The following is a 17,329-nucleotide window of genomic DNA, read 5'->3' as shown; positions in this document are numbered from 1 at the left end:
CTATTTGATAGAAAATTATTCTGGTCAGGCAGATGGCGAAAAAAAATCTTCTGAATGCAAATTACCCCTATATCTTATAGTGTTAAATTTTGAAAAATATATTTTGATTGATAACAGTGATGTAAAGGGACTCTTGGTACATTTTGTATAGCACTATAGTTATTGAGCACTTGATATATATAGTTCATATTGAGTAAAATGCAAATAAGTAGAATGTATCGCCCGGTTTTGGTTCATCATCGTGACTACAGAGCCGTCGGAAAGGTGGATGGGTCAGTTGAAGCAATTGAGGTGAACCAAACAAGCCATGTTAGTCTTTCAGATGTGGTCTTCGATCTTCGATATTAATAAGAAGAAACTGAAAAAAAAGTTTGATTTTATAAAAAAAAAAAAAAAAAAGATTCCGTATATTTCTTATTTATAGTCTTAGTTTTGGGCAGAGAACATTTCAAATAAAGCATGCATATCCAGTCCTAACACAGAAATGATTGCAGGCTGCATATAGCATGGCTAGTTTAAAGTTATACTCGGCTTACCCTACATTAGTCAGATTTACGTTTGAAGGGACACAATCTGTCAAATACAGTCATGTTCACTGATTTGACTAAAATTCTCATATTTGATTTATAACCATGTAAAACATTACCATGTATAACATACAGTACCTGGCCAAAAGTATTCGTCACCTTCATTTTTTGCTATCTATTCATATAAAACATGTATATTTAAATGATTAAAAAGTCTAGAATAAACAATTTACAAGGCATGGGCTCGATAATATATCGTGTGTATTTTAGTATTAAGGCATGGGCTCGATAATATATGTCGTGTGTATTTTAGTATTGAAGCCATCCGATTAAAACTAAGAACTCCGATGGTCATATAAGCGATGTAAACATAAACTATAGATATAAAAATATTGCGAACACGTGCCATTAATATTGGACTGTTTAATTTCCTATCATAGATTCAACTAATATGTTAATCATAGTTTTTACCTGTGTAAGGGTGAATTTTGGTGGATCGAAACAGTCAATGTAATGATCTACCTCTGTACCACTTTCAATTTTGACATTCTTTTCCTTTGAATAACCAAACACGCACAGTTCGTGCGTAGTCCATCTCTAGCTAAGGGGTTGAATTGAAGTTCACATGAAGACAGATTCAATCAGGTAAAATTAATCACTTGCAAGTGAAAAATTAAAAATCATCAATGTTTCTTAAAGCATAATTTGTCTAAATTGAAAAATACTGCCTGCTAAAAGCGATTTATTATTACGTTATTTCCCTTTTATTAATTGTTGAACGAAAAAAAAAAAAATTATAATGTTGTTTTTTTTTTTTATATATCTCGTTCCTAGTGCCCTTTAATGCCCAGACCGCCTGAGATACCCCAGGTTTTGATGGGGTTCGTGTTGCTTAGTCTTCAGTTTTCTATGTTGTGTCTTATGTGCTATTATTCTTCTGTTTGTCTTTTTATTTTTAGCCATGGAGTTGTTGGTTTATTTTCGATCTGTGATTTTTGTCTGTCCCTCTGGTGTCTTTCGTCCCTCCTTTGAGACAAACCAGGTAAAACATGTACATGTTTAATGATAATGCAGAGTTTTATAAAAACGTTTACACCAATTACATTCTTTTTTAAAATACGAAATCGATTTTAGAAAAGTTATATCTAAATATTTTCATTATGATAATGTTATCTAATTTTGAGAGATCACATTTTGCCATGCTTGTCAAATCATTTATCTAAACTTATTTGAATTCTGTAGATAACACCATGATATAATTACATATTATTAACATGTGATGTTTATTATTGATTTAACCTTACATGAAACAAAGCTAGGTCCAAGCAAAAATGCTGTTTCTTTATTTTATATTAGTGCCTTTCATTCATGGATTTCTATTGGACAATCAGCAATCCGGAAACGGCCAAACGATTGCAAATGGCCAGTTCTTAACAGCTTCCGAGTTTTATGAAGAAATAAAATTGCGAGATCAGGCGACGGAGCGTCTTCGACAGGACACATCACTATGGCAGCACCAGATCAACAAAAATCTTGCCCTGCTTTCATCGCAGTTACAGCAGAAATTCCATACACTTGAACAGACACTTTCAGCAGATCAAATGCTTAACGAAACAAAACACGACTTAGAACTTTTGGAAAAAAGGTATCATTTGCTCGAGGAAAACTATAAGAAGCTTCAACAGGAAAATAATGTGCTACAGAAGAATTATGTTTTAGTGGTAAATGATCTGCTGACGGTTAAAAATAAAACGCAGCGCGTAGAGGAATCCGGTATTGCACAAGAGCGTGTAAATAATGCAACTTTCCTGCACTTGCGTGTTCAGGACGAAGAGTTGAATACAATTAAAAATAAAAGTCTACAGGTGGAAAAGGATATGTATGCCTTGAAACAACTGTCAAATATAAAACCACTTCAAGAAATTGGTAGTTTACAACAGACGGTGAACATATTATCCACTAAAACGAATTCCCTGAGCATGAATGAACAAGCCCGGCGTCAGGATTTTCTTGCTTTATTTAACATTACTGTTGATACAAAGAGATCTTTGGCAAACTTGGATACTCTAGTGAGCCGTCGTATTAATGAACTGGAACAAAATCAAACTGAAGCCAATACAGATATGAAGCAGCATTTTGAAACCCTGTTTCAAAGAATTCAGATCAGTCAAAACAATACAGTTATGGAATTCGAAAATGCCATACAAGAAGCTGAAAGAAGTGCTAATGACACATATTCTATGATGAAACGTCAAATCGACGCAAATGCAGAAGAAGGTATATTTCTAGATTTTAGTTTGGCCTCAACTACGTTCTTTAAAGCAAACAAACTTAACTTGAAAAAGTAAAAATCATGTTTTTAGCAAACTCGTAATGTTTTTCACATATAATTGACTTCATTGAAATACATTGTCAAGCACACTATTAAAAATTTCAGTAAAATAAAAGAGTCTCAAAAGTACAAAAACATAAGATGAAGTTTATGCACTATACTGATTTATTGCCTTACTTAAAAATCAATAGAGCTTATATTTATATACATGATATATTAGTCTTAAATTATTTTGCAACAACAATACACTACATGCATTTGTTTTTCTTTCTTATCTTGTAAATATTTAAATCATTATATTTTGCTATGAATTTATTTTCAGTTGCCATGACATCATTCGTATCTTCTGATTTAAATTTACAAACAGGAAGCGTGGTGCAGTTTAGTCAAGTATTTTTTAGTGTTGGAATAAGCGACCTTACATTGTATAGAAACAGCGGAAAGTTTAAATGTGAAAAACATGGTTTGTATACAATTTCTGTGACAATAACTATGTATGATAATGGTGGGGAATTTTATATCTACGTGAACGGGAAAAAAAATTACTACGTCGTATAAGTTCCAATCAAGCACATGGTGGCATTCTTCGTCAACCACAATATCATTACAGTTGCAAGTGAACGATAGTGTGTGGATACAAACAAGCAGTATGCACGTTAGGGGTAAAACGTATTCGCATTTTACTATCGTTAAGGTTAAGTAAATCGATATGAGACATAGAGTCTATTTTATATTTTCCCTTTTTTGACAATTATACTTTCACTGTAGTGAAAATGAAATATAAAAAATTGCATCAAAGCAGAAAATGTACATGGAGTATTTGAACTAATAATTACTAACCTATAATTTTGAAGATTATATTTAATTCCGCAAAATGTTTAAAATAACTCATTTTGAAAATGTGTCTTTGTTAATGCTTTAACTGATTTTCTTCTAATAAAACTTCCACCATTGTGTTATGTCTTAGTTTTAAAAGTCCATTCCTTGAAATGTTAAATTACAGTACGCTGTATAGTTTAAACAAAAGATGTGGTATGATTGCCAATAAGACAACTCTCCACAAGAGCTCGACCAAACGACACGGAAATTATCAGCTATTGGTGACCATACGGCCTTCAACATTGAACAATGACAAAATGTTGTTTTTTGAAACTATAGGCAAAAAGTCAGCTATAGAATCATATTCAAAACAGTGTAGCTGTTGCCATTGATTGACAACCTTAAATTATCCCATTGACTGGGGCAGATTATGTGAACGTTTGTCTGTAACAACCGCTGCTCACTATGTACTTGTTAAAGGCACTTAAACTGTGGGGTCACAAAAGGTTCTCAACACCTAAATAAAGAAATTAGAAAAACTAATCAGGAATTAGGAAACTAAACACGATGTTTTGATTTATATCAATAATATAAATCAAAACATAAAGTTATTCCTGACTAATTTTTCGAACTATTTTAATATTAAAGGCGTTAAGAACCTTTGGTGACCCCACAGTTTAAATTCTATAATAAGTAAGTAGTGAGCAGTTGTCGTTACAGACACACGTTCACCTAATCTGCCCTAGTCAATGGGATAATTTAAGGTTGTCAATCAATGGCCACAGCTACACTGTTTTGAATATGATTCTATTTAATTTATTGAATGATTGAAAGGTGAACATGCACTTCTTGTTTGCTCTATCTGACCTTGACTTCAGTTTCTTTGATCGTGAAGAGTTTATGTGATTGTTGTAGTAAAGCTATATATGCAGGACCATCAACATAATAACAATGGTAAGTTACAAAGGCGAGACATTTCTGCGTGTGCACTTTTGTTAAATCTTTATACTAAAAAAATAAATTTTCGTATTGAACGTTTCCGTTGCGATTGTGCTGTGTGTGCGCTCAACCGAAAACTTTTTGAAAATAGTATAATATTCAGTCATGTTAACCCATTTGCTATATCGTCTAATGTGAGCAGAAAATATGCAGTTCTTTAATAGGGACAGTACATAAAAAAATAAAGTTTGCCAAATCGACAACTCTCCACCAGAGACAAAAGAAGTTGAAAGCTAAAGGTCACCATGACCTATAGCCATCTTTAAAAGTCCCCGAACAATCAAATGTAAAACAATTCAAACAAAAAACCTAACGACCTGGTTAATGTACAACGAAGAAAAACACATATGATATACAGCAACATACGACAACCACCGAATTAGAGACTCCCCACTTAAAACAGGTACGTTTACATACTAGTACATAATGGGGCGAGGTTAAGCTAGTATATGTACGAACGGCCTTACTCTACTGATAACTTGGGACACTGGTGCAACGGCACAACATAAGAAAAAACAAGAATGTGTCCAAAGTACACGGATGCCCCACTCGCACTATCCTTTTCCATGTTCCATGGACCGTGAAATTGGGTAATTATCTAATGGCATTAAAATTAGAAAGATCATATCATAAGCAACAAGTGTACTAAGTTTCAAGTTGATTGGACTTCAGCTTCATCAAAAACTACCTTGACCAAAAACTTTAACCTGAAACTCCCACTTTCATTTTCTATGTTCAGTGGACCGTGAAATTGGTGTCAAAAGTCTAATTTGGCTTAAAAATTAGAAAGATCCTCTCATAAGCAACAAGTGTACTAAGTTTCAAATTGATTGGACTTCAGCTTCATCAAAAACTACCTTTACCAAAAACTTTAACCTGGACGGACGGACGGACGGACGAACAGAGCCACAGACCAGAAAACATAATGCCCCTCTACTATCGTAGGTGGGGCATAAAAACACAACGAACAATCAAATATGTGAAACCTCGATGATAGACAACTCCGTGTACTAAATTACAGACTCCTAACTCAGGACATGCGCATAAAGCAGATTGATATAATAACGTGACCCGAATACTAGTGCTTTCTGTCAAGGATATTTCAGTGTTAAAACTGAATAAATGATGTGATCTTGGAAATATGATTGTATTGACTGAACTTTGGTGCAATGGCACTGATTTGTAAGTGATAAAATGGAGAATAGAAATTGGAAATGTGTCCAAGAGACAGTCGAAGGCCGCCAATCGGTCTTCAAAACAGTTACACTAAACTCCGAAACATATAATGAACTAAAATAATAATAACAAGAATGTGTCCTCAGTACACCAATGCCCTACTCGCACTATCATTTTCCATGTTCAGTGGACCGTGAAATTGGGGCAAAAACTCTAATTTGGCATTAAAATTAGAAAGATCATATCATAGGGAACATGTGTACTAAGTTTGAAGTCGATTGGACTTCAACTTCATCAAAAACTACCTTGACCAAAAACTTTAACCTGGAGCGGGACAGACGGACGAACGGACAGACAGACAGACGGACGGACGAACGGACGCACAGACCAGAAAACATAATGCCCCTCTACTATCGTAGGTGGGGCATAAAAAGAACCATACAAGACTTACAAAAGATAGAGGCTCCTGAATTCAGACAGGCGCAAAAATGTTGCAGGCTTAAACATTTTTTCGAGATCTGAAACATCTCCCTATACCTCTAACCAATAATAAACAAAGACGCAGTAATAATCACAGTGTTTTTGTCGAGTCTGCAACTTTTGTCGCAGAAAGCTCGACATAGGGATAGTGATCCGGCGGTTTACTTCTTAAAAGCTTTATATTTTAGAAGGTCTCAATGCTTCATACTTTGTATATAGATACCTCATTTAACGAAGTTTCCGTCAGTCACATGTCTAATGTCCCTTACCTCATTTTCATGGTTCACCGACTACTTGAAAAAAAAAGGTTTTTTGTAATGTTAAATTCTTGCTTATTACAAGTAATAGGGTAACTATATTTGGTATGTGCGTACCTTGCAAGGTCCTCATGTCTGTCAGACAGTTTCACTTGACCTCGACCTCATTTCATGGATCAGTGAACAAGGTAAAGTGAACAAGGTAAAGTTTTTGTGTTCAAGTCCATATCTCAGATTCTTTAAGCAATAGGTCTAGTATATTTAGTGTATGGAAGGACTGTATGGTGTATATGTCCAACTGGCAGGTGTCATCTGACCTTGACCTCATTTTCACGTTAACTTAGTGGTCAAAGTTAAGTTTTTGAGTTTTGATTTTTTTTCCTAATACTATATGCAATAGGTCAATTATATATGGTGTATGGAAATATTTTATGATCTATATGTCAGTTGCGCAGGTTTTATTTGACCTTGACCTCATTTTTACGGTTCATTGCTCAGTTTTTTTAGTTTTTTAGTTTTGGTCTATTTTTCTTAAACAATAAGCAATAGGTCAACTATATTTGTAGTATTAAAGAATTGTTAGCTGTACATGTCTGCCTGGCATGGTTCATTTGACCTTGACCTCATTTTCATGATTCATTGGTTAATGTTAAGTTTATGTGACAGTTGTAATAAAGCTTTATATTCAGGACTATCAACATAATAGCAATGATTAGTAAAGAAGGCGAGACATTTCAGCGTGTGTACTCTTGTTTTTTTCTAAAGACGTCCGAGTAGGTAACAGATGAAACTAAGCAAGATGACAATGATACATAATTTAACAAAGGATTACTAGAAGTTACTGTCATCCAAGCTCTAAATAAAGGCAACAGTAGTAAACCGCTGTTCAAAAATCGTAAATCTATGGACAAAAAACAAAATCGGGGAAACAAACTAAAACTGAGGGAAATGCATTAAACATAAGAGGAGAACAACGACGCAACATTCAAATGTAACACACATAGCAACGGACTAAGCATTAGACAAAATCCGATGAGAATAACCAATATAACATCAAAACCAAATACATGAATTTGGGATAGAAAAGTACCGTGACACGTCTTATAGTAATACGAATTCACACTCAAATATAGGAGAAAACAAACGACACAACGGAAACACAACGTAAAAATCACCATTTAACTAATTAAAAGATTATGTCGACATCATATGAAAACCAAGTACAAGTCGTGCTTAACTGGAAACTTAACAAAAAGGTATACTAGTTCAGTGATAATGGACGTCATATTAAATGCCGAAATATATAAAAGAAACTAAAATTATAAAAAGATAAAAGACTAACAAAGGGCAGAGGCTCCTGACCTGGGATTGGTGCCAAAAATGCGGCGGGGTTAAACATGTTTTTTTGTGATCTCAACCCTCCCTCTTTATCTATAGCCAAAGTAGAAAAAACTACAACAATACGCGCAGTAAAACTCAGTTTAAAAAGAAGTCCGAGTCCGATATCAGAATAGGTAAGAATATAAACAGTAACTGTCACTGTATTTAAAAAAAATATACATCAGGTACTTCGGTATATGATTGGTAAAAATTGTATAATGAATGTACTTGTACCTCATGTTAATCAGGAAAGAGGGGCGAACGATACAAGAGGAACAGTCAAACACATAGATTGAAAATAAACTGAAAATGCCATGGCTAAAAGGTAAAAAGACAAACAGACAAATAATAGTACAGAAGACACATCATAGAAAACTTTAAGACTAAACAACACGAATCCCAACAAAAACTGGAGGTGATCTCAGGTGCTCCAAAAGGGTTAGTTTTTTGGTGGGGTTCGTGTTGTTTATTCTTTAGTTTTCTATGTTTTGTCGTGTGTGCTGTTGTTTGTTTGTCTTTTTCATTTTTAGCCATGGCGTTGTCAGTTTGTTTTAGATTTATGAGTTTGACTGTCCCTTTGGTATCTTTCGTTCCTCTTTTAGCAGTTTCTGCTCCACATGTGGCACCCGTCGTAATGCCCATGTTACTACAAATCCGGTAAATAGTCTTATTCAGTAGGTAATATTCGTGAAAAGGGAAGGGTATTGAAGTTACGTCATAAGGCACATATCCGATATCATCTGTGAAATGGATATTCCATAACGGTCAACCAACCCGTGATTTACGAAGGGACGACTTCAACTTCACCAATTGGAACTCTTGTTTTTACAGCTTTCTAATGAGCAGCAATCCTCTATAAAGGAAATCATGAAAGGAAATAAAAACCCGGGAATATCGTATCAATTGGGAGATATATACTTCGTATGCCGGCGCCGCTGGAATGTTACTAAATAGACATGGATAGTTCACAATTGGGAAGCTGAAACCATCTCTTTTGTCGTAAAGTTTTGTTTTCTATCGACCCTCATTGTCAATTTCTAGATGTAAGTCAAGACATGAGGCAGACTTAATTGTATCTGTAGTAGATTCCATTATCTCTAGTTCGGTGGAATAGATTCGTTCAACATAGTCACCAAGTTAAGTATTATTTAGTTAAGAGAACATCATCTATATACATTTGTAGCGGAACCTAAAGTTAAAGGATACTTCGAACATATTATATTTCTTCCTAAGAAGTTACTGTATGGAACCATCTTCATAATAATAAAGAAACTAGTCGGCAAGAAGAGGGGCACAATCGGTTCCCATTGGAATTCCGACAGTCTGTTGAAAACACGTCCTCCAAACGTAACAAAATTGTTGTACTGCATGTAATGTGTATGTCCAAAGGTACTTAATTTCATAACAATACCATAGCTGAATGTCTACATTTTCTTTTTTTCTGAGAAATATTGATTGGTTTACAGATAAATACCACAATTATACAAAATAATGAAGGAGACTTTATGCTGAAGAAAAACAAATATTAAAACAAACAGAAACTACTGCGAACAACTGAATATGTATAAGAGTTATGTCTGATCTATTTTAAGTAAAGAACCTGCTTTAAATTTGAACAAACATGCCGATCCTAATTCAAAACGATTTAAAGTAGTACTGGGACTTCATTCTTTAAAATATGTTAAATTCTTTGCCGGTAATATACACCTTACATTGATCTTTAAAGGCAAAAAAAAAACAAACTTTATTTATAATTAAAGACACAAACAAATATGTCAACAAAAAATCCACGTAAACATGATAAACGCATACCGACACAGCACAACCCAATGTAGGGATGTATAAGTACTGAGCCACGTCATATGGGCATTACCAGAAATTTACTAAACCGTAGAAGTAATATGGTCATTCAAGTTTTCTTATGACGTCATCCTTGGCCTGTTTGTTTCACATGCTAAAATATGCCAAATTCGAATTAAACCTGACCAGTTCTCGATAATTAAAAAAAAAAAAAAAAACAGAATAGAAAAGAGATCGGAATGTATGATGTATAATTAATAATTTAAAATAAACATTTTACTGATAATTGGTGTCAATTTTTATTAGAATTGTAATTTATTCACAGAAATACAGATATTTTGATATATGTCATTTGTAGTTCATTCTATCCCAGACTGCACACAAACATTGCAGTATCACGGCTCATCAGTGATCAAACTTAAATCAACATTTGAACCCACACCAATAGTTTTTTTACGTGACGTCATTCTGTAACAGGGCATGTAAAAGTGGACCCATCATGCAGAAGTCAGATATTAATAGTTATAAAGATATCTATACATCAATGGAAAGATAATTCTATGAACTTTTTGAATACAAAAAAAAAATCCAACATCTCTTGTTTAAACATGAAAATTGCTACAAGTTTTCATTACGGGGCCTTTTACAGCTGACTATGCGGTATGGGCTTTAACAAGGCCGTACTGTTACCTATAATTGTTAATTTCTTAGTTATTTTGGTGTCTTGTGGAGAGTTGTCTCATTGGCAATCATACCACATCTTTTTCCTATCAGCTGAAAATTGGGTATTTCCCCCTAAAAAAAACCTTAAAGACATACCCCCCTTGGACACATGGATCATTAAACTGTGCACATATTTGATGTTTCTTATAATATGTATTTTAGATAGCTTGTCCGACTGATTTGAGATAATGTTTCAGGGTACGTTCGCCTGCTCCGAAAGGAGTTATCTTACCTGACAAATCAAAGTGCTTTTTACAACAGGTGAACATCTGATGTTTATGGAGTTGCCTCCCATCAAATAAAAAGTCACAAAAACATTTTTTTTCATTTGAAATCATGACTGAACTGGCATTTATATTGAACTTAAATATAAGTTCTTCACAATTAATATAAAAAACAATAAAATGTTTGCATCAGTGGTATGCAAATAGCAGGGAATTCTCCCCAAAAAAAATCCCACTGGGAAAATACCCCAACTTTTTTTTATACGAAACTGTGCATAACACCCTTAACCAATTAGCATGTCTTATATTAACCCATTTAGTTGCAAAACCAGTATCATTTCGAGCATTTTGGTGTCTTGATCTTCTATTTCTATGTACATTTTGCCGAGTTATTGACATTTTAGTATACACTGCGTGAAACCTTCACTGAGCCAAATTTTTTTAAAATATATATGAAAAATTAGAATATTCAGTTTGTTTAGACATGTTTATTGCAACTCATTTTTCTGTTGAATGAAATAAAGAACATGATCAACAGAGACTTCGTCTTCTAGAAAAGTTCAAACATAATGTATTTTTTTGCCATATAATTGTATTGTGTGGTTCAATTGGTATACAAATTAACCAGGATTTTTTACATAATAAAACACAAAACAGTATATATATAAATAAAGGCAACAGTAGTATTCCGCTGTTCGAAATTTATAAATCGATAGAGAAAAAAACAAATCTGGATAAATAAAATAAATTGCTATTATCTATTGACATCTTTTAAACAATATTGAAGTCATAGCCACATTTGTGACGTCATCAATACCAGATCAGATAATTGCTTGTGCTACAGTAAACATTTAGTGTTAAAATGCTTAACTATGATCGCAAAAAAAAACAACCAGAAAACTAAAAAGAAAAAGTTAATTTGTCAAAGGGTACACACCTGGTAAAGACAAGTTGAATTTATATCAGATACTGAAGCAGAACATCGATATTTTTAACAATAAATAAACTCATCATAGAAACCAGGATTAAAACAACAGAGTCTGTAGGCCTAAAATGAATATACATGTATATAAAGCTGCAGTGTCACAGTATAATAGGGAAGATAATACATTGCCAACAAAACTCCAACCTAGTCATTACTTCAAGGAGGATGAAACTGAAGAGCAAGAGGACAATGCAGAAAATATCATAGTCAATTTTTAAAGTTAAAATATTTTATAAAAAAGTGCATAAAACATCGGTGCAGGAAAAAATCTAGTATGAATATTGCCATTTCAAACCGCATGGGTATATGCAGTTTCTCTATGTGCGAATAGTAAAAAATGCCACTTCGACACAACTTCATAAAAGGTATACACAGAATGTAAAAAAAAAAAAAAAAGAGCAGAGGACCAGCCGCAGGCTACCTCCATGAAGCCATGACACTAGCAGTATTAAAAATAAAAATGGGAGGATCAGACCTAGCATGCCTTTACATTCCAGTGGCGGATCCAGAAATTTTCATAAGTGGGGGCCCACTGACTGACCTAAGAGGGGGCCCGATCCAGTCACGCTTAAGTGATTCCCTATATATATATAAGCAACCAATTTTTTTCCCAAAAAGGAGGGGCCCGGGCCCCCTGCCCCCCCCCTAAATCCGCCTCTGCATCCAGGTGCCTTGTTTACGGCTTATATCAAATAACATAAATGACCAATGTGATAAAATGATATAGAGCTAAATGAGGAGGCCATGATAAAAAAATCATAGATTTGAAAAAGACTTCAATACCTGTATCGGTAAAGACAATGAGCTAAATGTGGAGACTGAAACAGCATATAACAATATGAACCAAACTGGTACACAGTCCTGTCCACTTATTGAAAAAACAACACTGGACTAAATTTGCCTATTACTCAATTCAGTAAAGTTGTGAGAGAATTTGTAAAAAAAAGTCTGGCAACTCCATTCGGTACTATCAATGTTTTGTACATAGGATGCGCACTGTTAAATATACACAAAGTGTTATTTTTTCTAAATTACCACCTGGTTATGACAGAGACTTTTTTCGGCAAAGATAAGTTGTATTTCTTTTCGTTTTGAGATTTCTTACTTTTTCTGTTGCACAATACTGACTACTTCGGTTTTCGGACTTTATATACTGTTTAACGTGCCCTTTTCATTTCACCGAAATTTCACACACCAAACTTGTTTCGACAACTTTACGTACAACAGGAGTGACGAGGAGACCAACGCGATGTTACTAACCGAGATAATGAACCGCATAATCAAACAGACCCAGGTAATCACGTTTGATTTTCTCCTGAAGACGCCCTTTCTTTGTTTTCCCGTCAACTGCATACTGCCAAAAGAAGACAGAAGACTTGTCTAGGAACAGGAGCACGGCTGGTTGAAAAAGCGTTTACACATCAAGCGAATACTTTGATGGAACGAAAGGAGCAACCCTATGTTACTACTGCAACGAGGAAGATCATTTGGCCTATCAATGTCCCAGGCAAGAAGGCAAGACATTCCCAAGATAAGCAGCCGCAGTGAAACAGTCAAGTACCAGTTTTATAATTATCCTAACTCAACAGAAATATCATCTACTTTCTGTTTTAAAGCATGAAAATAGACAACATCAAGCGGTTGAAGCAAATTTGACAAATATGATGGAAACACAACAAATCTACACCGATTTCACGTGCTGCATCAATGGCGTGCCTAAACGAATGGGTGCCATGATTATAGAGAATCGGAAGAACAGAACGTTTTCTCCCTATCAATGGTAGAAATGCATTTTTAAACTTATTCATGTTCAAGTCACTGTTTAAAAATCCGCTTTCATTTTTTTTTTAAAAAGCCATGAATCTGGTATACCTATTGAGTAGTCATCCCTAGGCAAGGCTCAAGAGAAAATAACAAGTGGAGGGGGTGTTTTTCCAGCAGCAGAAATAGCTAGTAATAGTGTGATATGCGACCTGGAAATCCTGATTCGTCCCAGTTATAAATTCGGGTTAGGTCATTCATAGATAAAGGCAACAGTAGTATACCGCTGTTCAAAACTCATAAATCCATGGACAAAAAACAAAATCGGGGTAACAAACCAAAACCGAGCGAAACGCATTAAATATAAGAGGAGAACAACGACACAACATCGAAACGCAACACACACAGAAACAGACCAATCATCAGACAAAACACCACGAGAATAACAAATGTAACATGAAAACCAAATACATGAATCCTTCATAGGATCTAATCTCTTCAATGTACTTTCAAGAAGATCGTAGTATTGATCGATTTGATTTTGAGATATCTTAGCTTAACATTTTTCTAGAGGATGAGACTTCCCTAGACTTAGATTCTTGTGTGGTTTTTTTTATAATTTATTTTACCAATTTATCTGACGGCCCATTTTCAAGATCGAAGAGCGTTTTTCTTCCATTGCAAATCTGGTAGCCTTCAATAGATATAGGAAGATGTGGTATGAGTGCCATTGAAAATAACTCCATCCAAGTCCCAATTTATAAAAGTCAACCAATATAGGTCAAGGTACGGTCTACAACACGGAGCCTAGGCTAACACCGAACAGCAAGCTATACAGGGCCCCCAACATTACTAGTGTAAAACCGTTTTAAGGGTAAAACTAACGGTCTAATCTATATATTAAAAAAACTTATGAACCACATAAGGGAGCTACCATTTGATTTTTAATGGGGGGGGGGGGCTAGGATGAAATTTGAAAAAAATAGGCAGGACAGGAGTTTTGAGTAAAAAAAAAAGGCAGGATGAGACACTTTGCAAAAAAAAAAGGCAGGATGACAATTTAGGTAAAAAAAAGTTAGGATAAACTAATAAAAAAAGGCAGGACCGAATAGAGTGAAAAGTAAAAAGGCAGGACAGAGATTACAACTAAAAAAAAATGCAGGACACAATTTTTCATCCTAGCCCCCCCATAAAAATCAAATGGTAGCTCCCTAAGCAGAATGATACGGGATAGCAAAAGAGGGGTCTGGTAAAAAATACGATTCGAAATCAGGCGTGGAAACTTTGATTGGCGACTAAACTGGAAAGATTGTAGGAAGGGGCGTTCGTTTACGCGATAGCAGAATTTGTACCTTTTGGGAAGAAAAAAATGTGAAGCCACATTATAACAAATGCACCCGCAAATGGTTTGGTTCTGCTGAAAGAATGGAACCAGACTTTCTGTGCAAGACTTATAGCGGACATTGAAACGAAATATTGTCAGGTTTCGACTGTCATCATGGATGACGACACTACAACCATGGTTTTCAAAAAAAATAAATATCAAAAATCAAAGCCATTAGAAATGAAGGTTACAAATTGTCTGGATTAAAGGAAATTGCAAAGTAAACATTGACCCGTGTAAATCGTAGTGATCACAAGTAGTCAACCGATTAAAGACCATAAAGGTGTTAATTAGGCCTTATATACCTATATGGAGTTATTTTCTTTCAGAACGACAGGTCATTCTTTTCAGAATCAACCTGGACGAAACCATGTTTCAATGATATATGCTCCAAGGCATAAAATAATTACCTGTGTGAGGTCATTTTTGTCCTTGATAAACATGCAATCTATGATTTACTTCAACACTTTATTCGTCTAATAGTTTTTTGTTGCCGATTTGGAACTTTATTTTTTAAAGTTCAATCGATGATAGGTGTAAAAGAAACCGTCGTTGTAGTCCCGCATTTTAATTTTAGAAACAAATAACGTGGAGTTTTGTTAATTTATCGCTACAATAAAGAAACATTATCATGTATGTCAGATAAATTTTAATGTAGACTTTCATAAAATAAATCCAGATTTAACATATTCGTGTGTAAAATCTTATTGGGTCAAACTGAATAGGTTTATTGATTTTTGGTTGCTTGCTTAACGTCCAGTGGCAAATATTTCATGCATGTCCGGTCGGTCTTTCATTTGATCAATCCTGACACCCCTTAGGGTGTTCTACGACAAGAAAAACCTTAAAATATGCATTATCTATAACATAAACATGTCACCAAAAGAAAACACTTACATAAACAAATGCTATAAATAAAGGCAACAGTAGTATACCGCTGTTCAAAACTCATAAATCCATGGACAAAAAACAAAATCGGGGTAACAAACTAAAACTGAGGAAAACGCAATAAATATAAGAGAACAACTACACAACATTAAAATGTAACACACCGAGAAACGGACTAAGCATTAGACAAAATCCTATGAGAATAACATATAACATCAAAGCCAAATACATGAATTTGGGATAGATAAGTACCGTGACACGTCTTATAGTAATGTGAATTCACACTCAAAAATAAGAGAAAACAAACGTCACAACGTTAAAATGTAACACACACAGAAACGAACTATAATATAACAATGGCCATATTCCTGACTTGGTGTCACGGTACTTGTCTATCCCAAATTCAGGTATTTGGTTTTGATGTTATATTTGTCATTCTCATAGGATTTTGTCTAATGCTTAGTCCGTTTCTCATGTATTTGGTTTTGATGTTTTGTTATTCTCGTGGGATTTTGTCTGATGTTTGGTCAAGTTTTAGTTTGTTACCCGATTTTGTTTTTTATCCATGGATTTATGAGTTTTGAACAGCGGTATACTACTGTTCCCCATATTTGGCACAGGACATTTTTAAAGGAAAAAATGGTGGGTGGAACCTGGTTTTGTGGCATGCCAAACCTCCCTCTTTTATGGCCATGTGAAATATAACATTAAAATGACAACACAACACTACAGGACTACAATATAAATAAATAGGAGAACATAATAAACAAAGAAACACACGAATAATAGCTAACAAAAGGCAACAAGTTTAAAATTTTAATATGCCAGAAGTGCATTTTGTCCACACAAGACTTTAATACTGGTGACGCCCAGATACAAAAGTTCAAAAAAGTTGTGCCAAAAACGGCCAGGGTTTTCTGTTGGGTAACAGCACATCCCTATTATTTAGAATAGTTTATACTTTTGCAAACAGTAAATTTTATAAAATGACTATACAAAAATGTACAAAAGATATATGATAAAACTGAAGTATTAACTAATTACAGGAAACAACCGAAATACATTACATAACCCGACAAAATGAATCACAAAAAATAGACATATCTGAATAAGTTAAAAACCTAAACGCCAAGTGACGTCATATTTGAAATTGTAAAAAATGACAAAAAATAACGTCACATTTGAATTTGTAAAACAGATCATCAAAAAATGAAAAATGACGTCACATTTGAATGAATAAGATATAATTAGGATTGATATAAGATTATATTTGAACTAAATACTGATATTACATTTGAGGCATTTGATAACAATGCACATTTCAATACTTATTAATAGCATACTAAGGTAGCAATCAACTATATAATATAGGGGTTGTTTTGAATCTAACTTAAAACGTAAAACATCGTACATATTACGTTGAACAAAATGAAATCTAATAAATGAAGGCGGTGATAACTTTTCTTTACCATAACACATGAAAAGACGTCAACACATAAGACAAAATCCGATGAGAATTACAAATATAACATTAAACACTTAAAACTAAATACATGAATTTGGGATAGATAAGTACCGTAACACGTCTTATAGT

General features: G+C 34.2%; 1 protein-coding gene across 1 annotated transcript; it reads left to right on the top strand.

Moving 5' to 3' along the window:
- Positions 1 to 1,858: 1,858 nt before the first annotated feature.
- LOC139484266 (interaptin-like) lies at positions 1,859 to 3,724 on the top strand. The gene is made up of 2 exons (XM_071268002.1): positions 1,859 to 2,804; positions 3,182 to 3,724. The coding sequence occupies exons 1-2, from the start codon at positions 1,859 to 1,861 to the stop codon at positions 3,415 to 3,417; spliced, it is 1,182 nt and encodes a 393-aa protein (XP_071124103.1). The 3' UTR covers positions 3,418 to 3,724.
- Positions 3,725 to 17,329: the final 13,605 nt, after the last annotated feature.

This window comes from Mytilus edulis, chromosome 8 (genome assembly GCF_963676685.1).
Source record: "Mytilus edulis chromosome 8, xbMytEdul2.2, whole genome shotgun sequence".
Classification (NCBI taxonomy): domain Eukaryota; kingdom Metazoa; phylum Mollusca; class Bivalvia; order Mytilida; family Mytilidae; genus Mytilus; species Mytilus edulis.
This window is presented reverse-complemented; position numbering and strand designations above follow the sequence as displayed.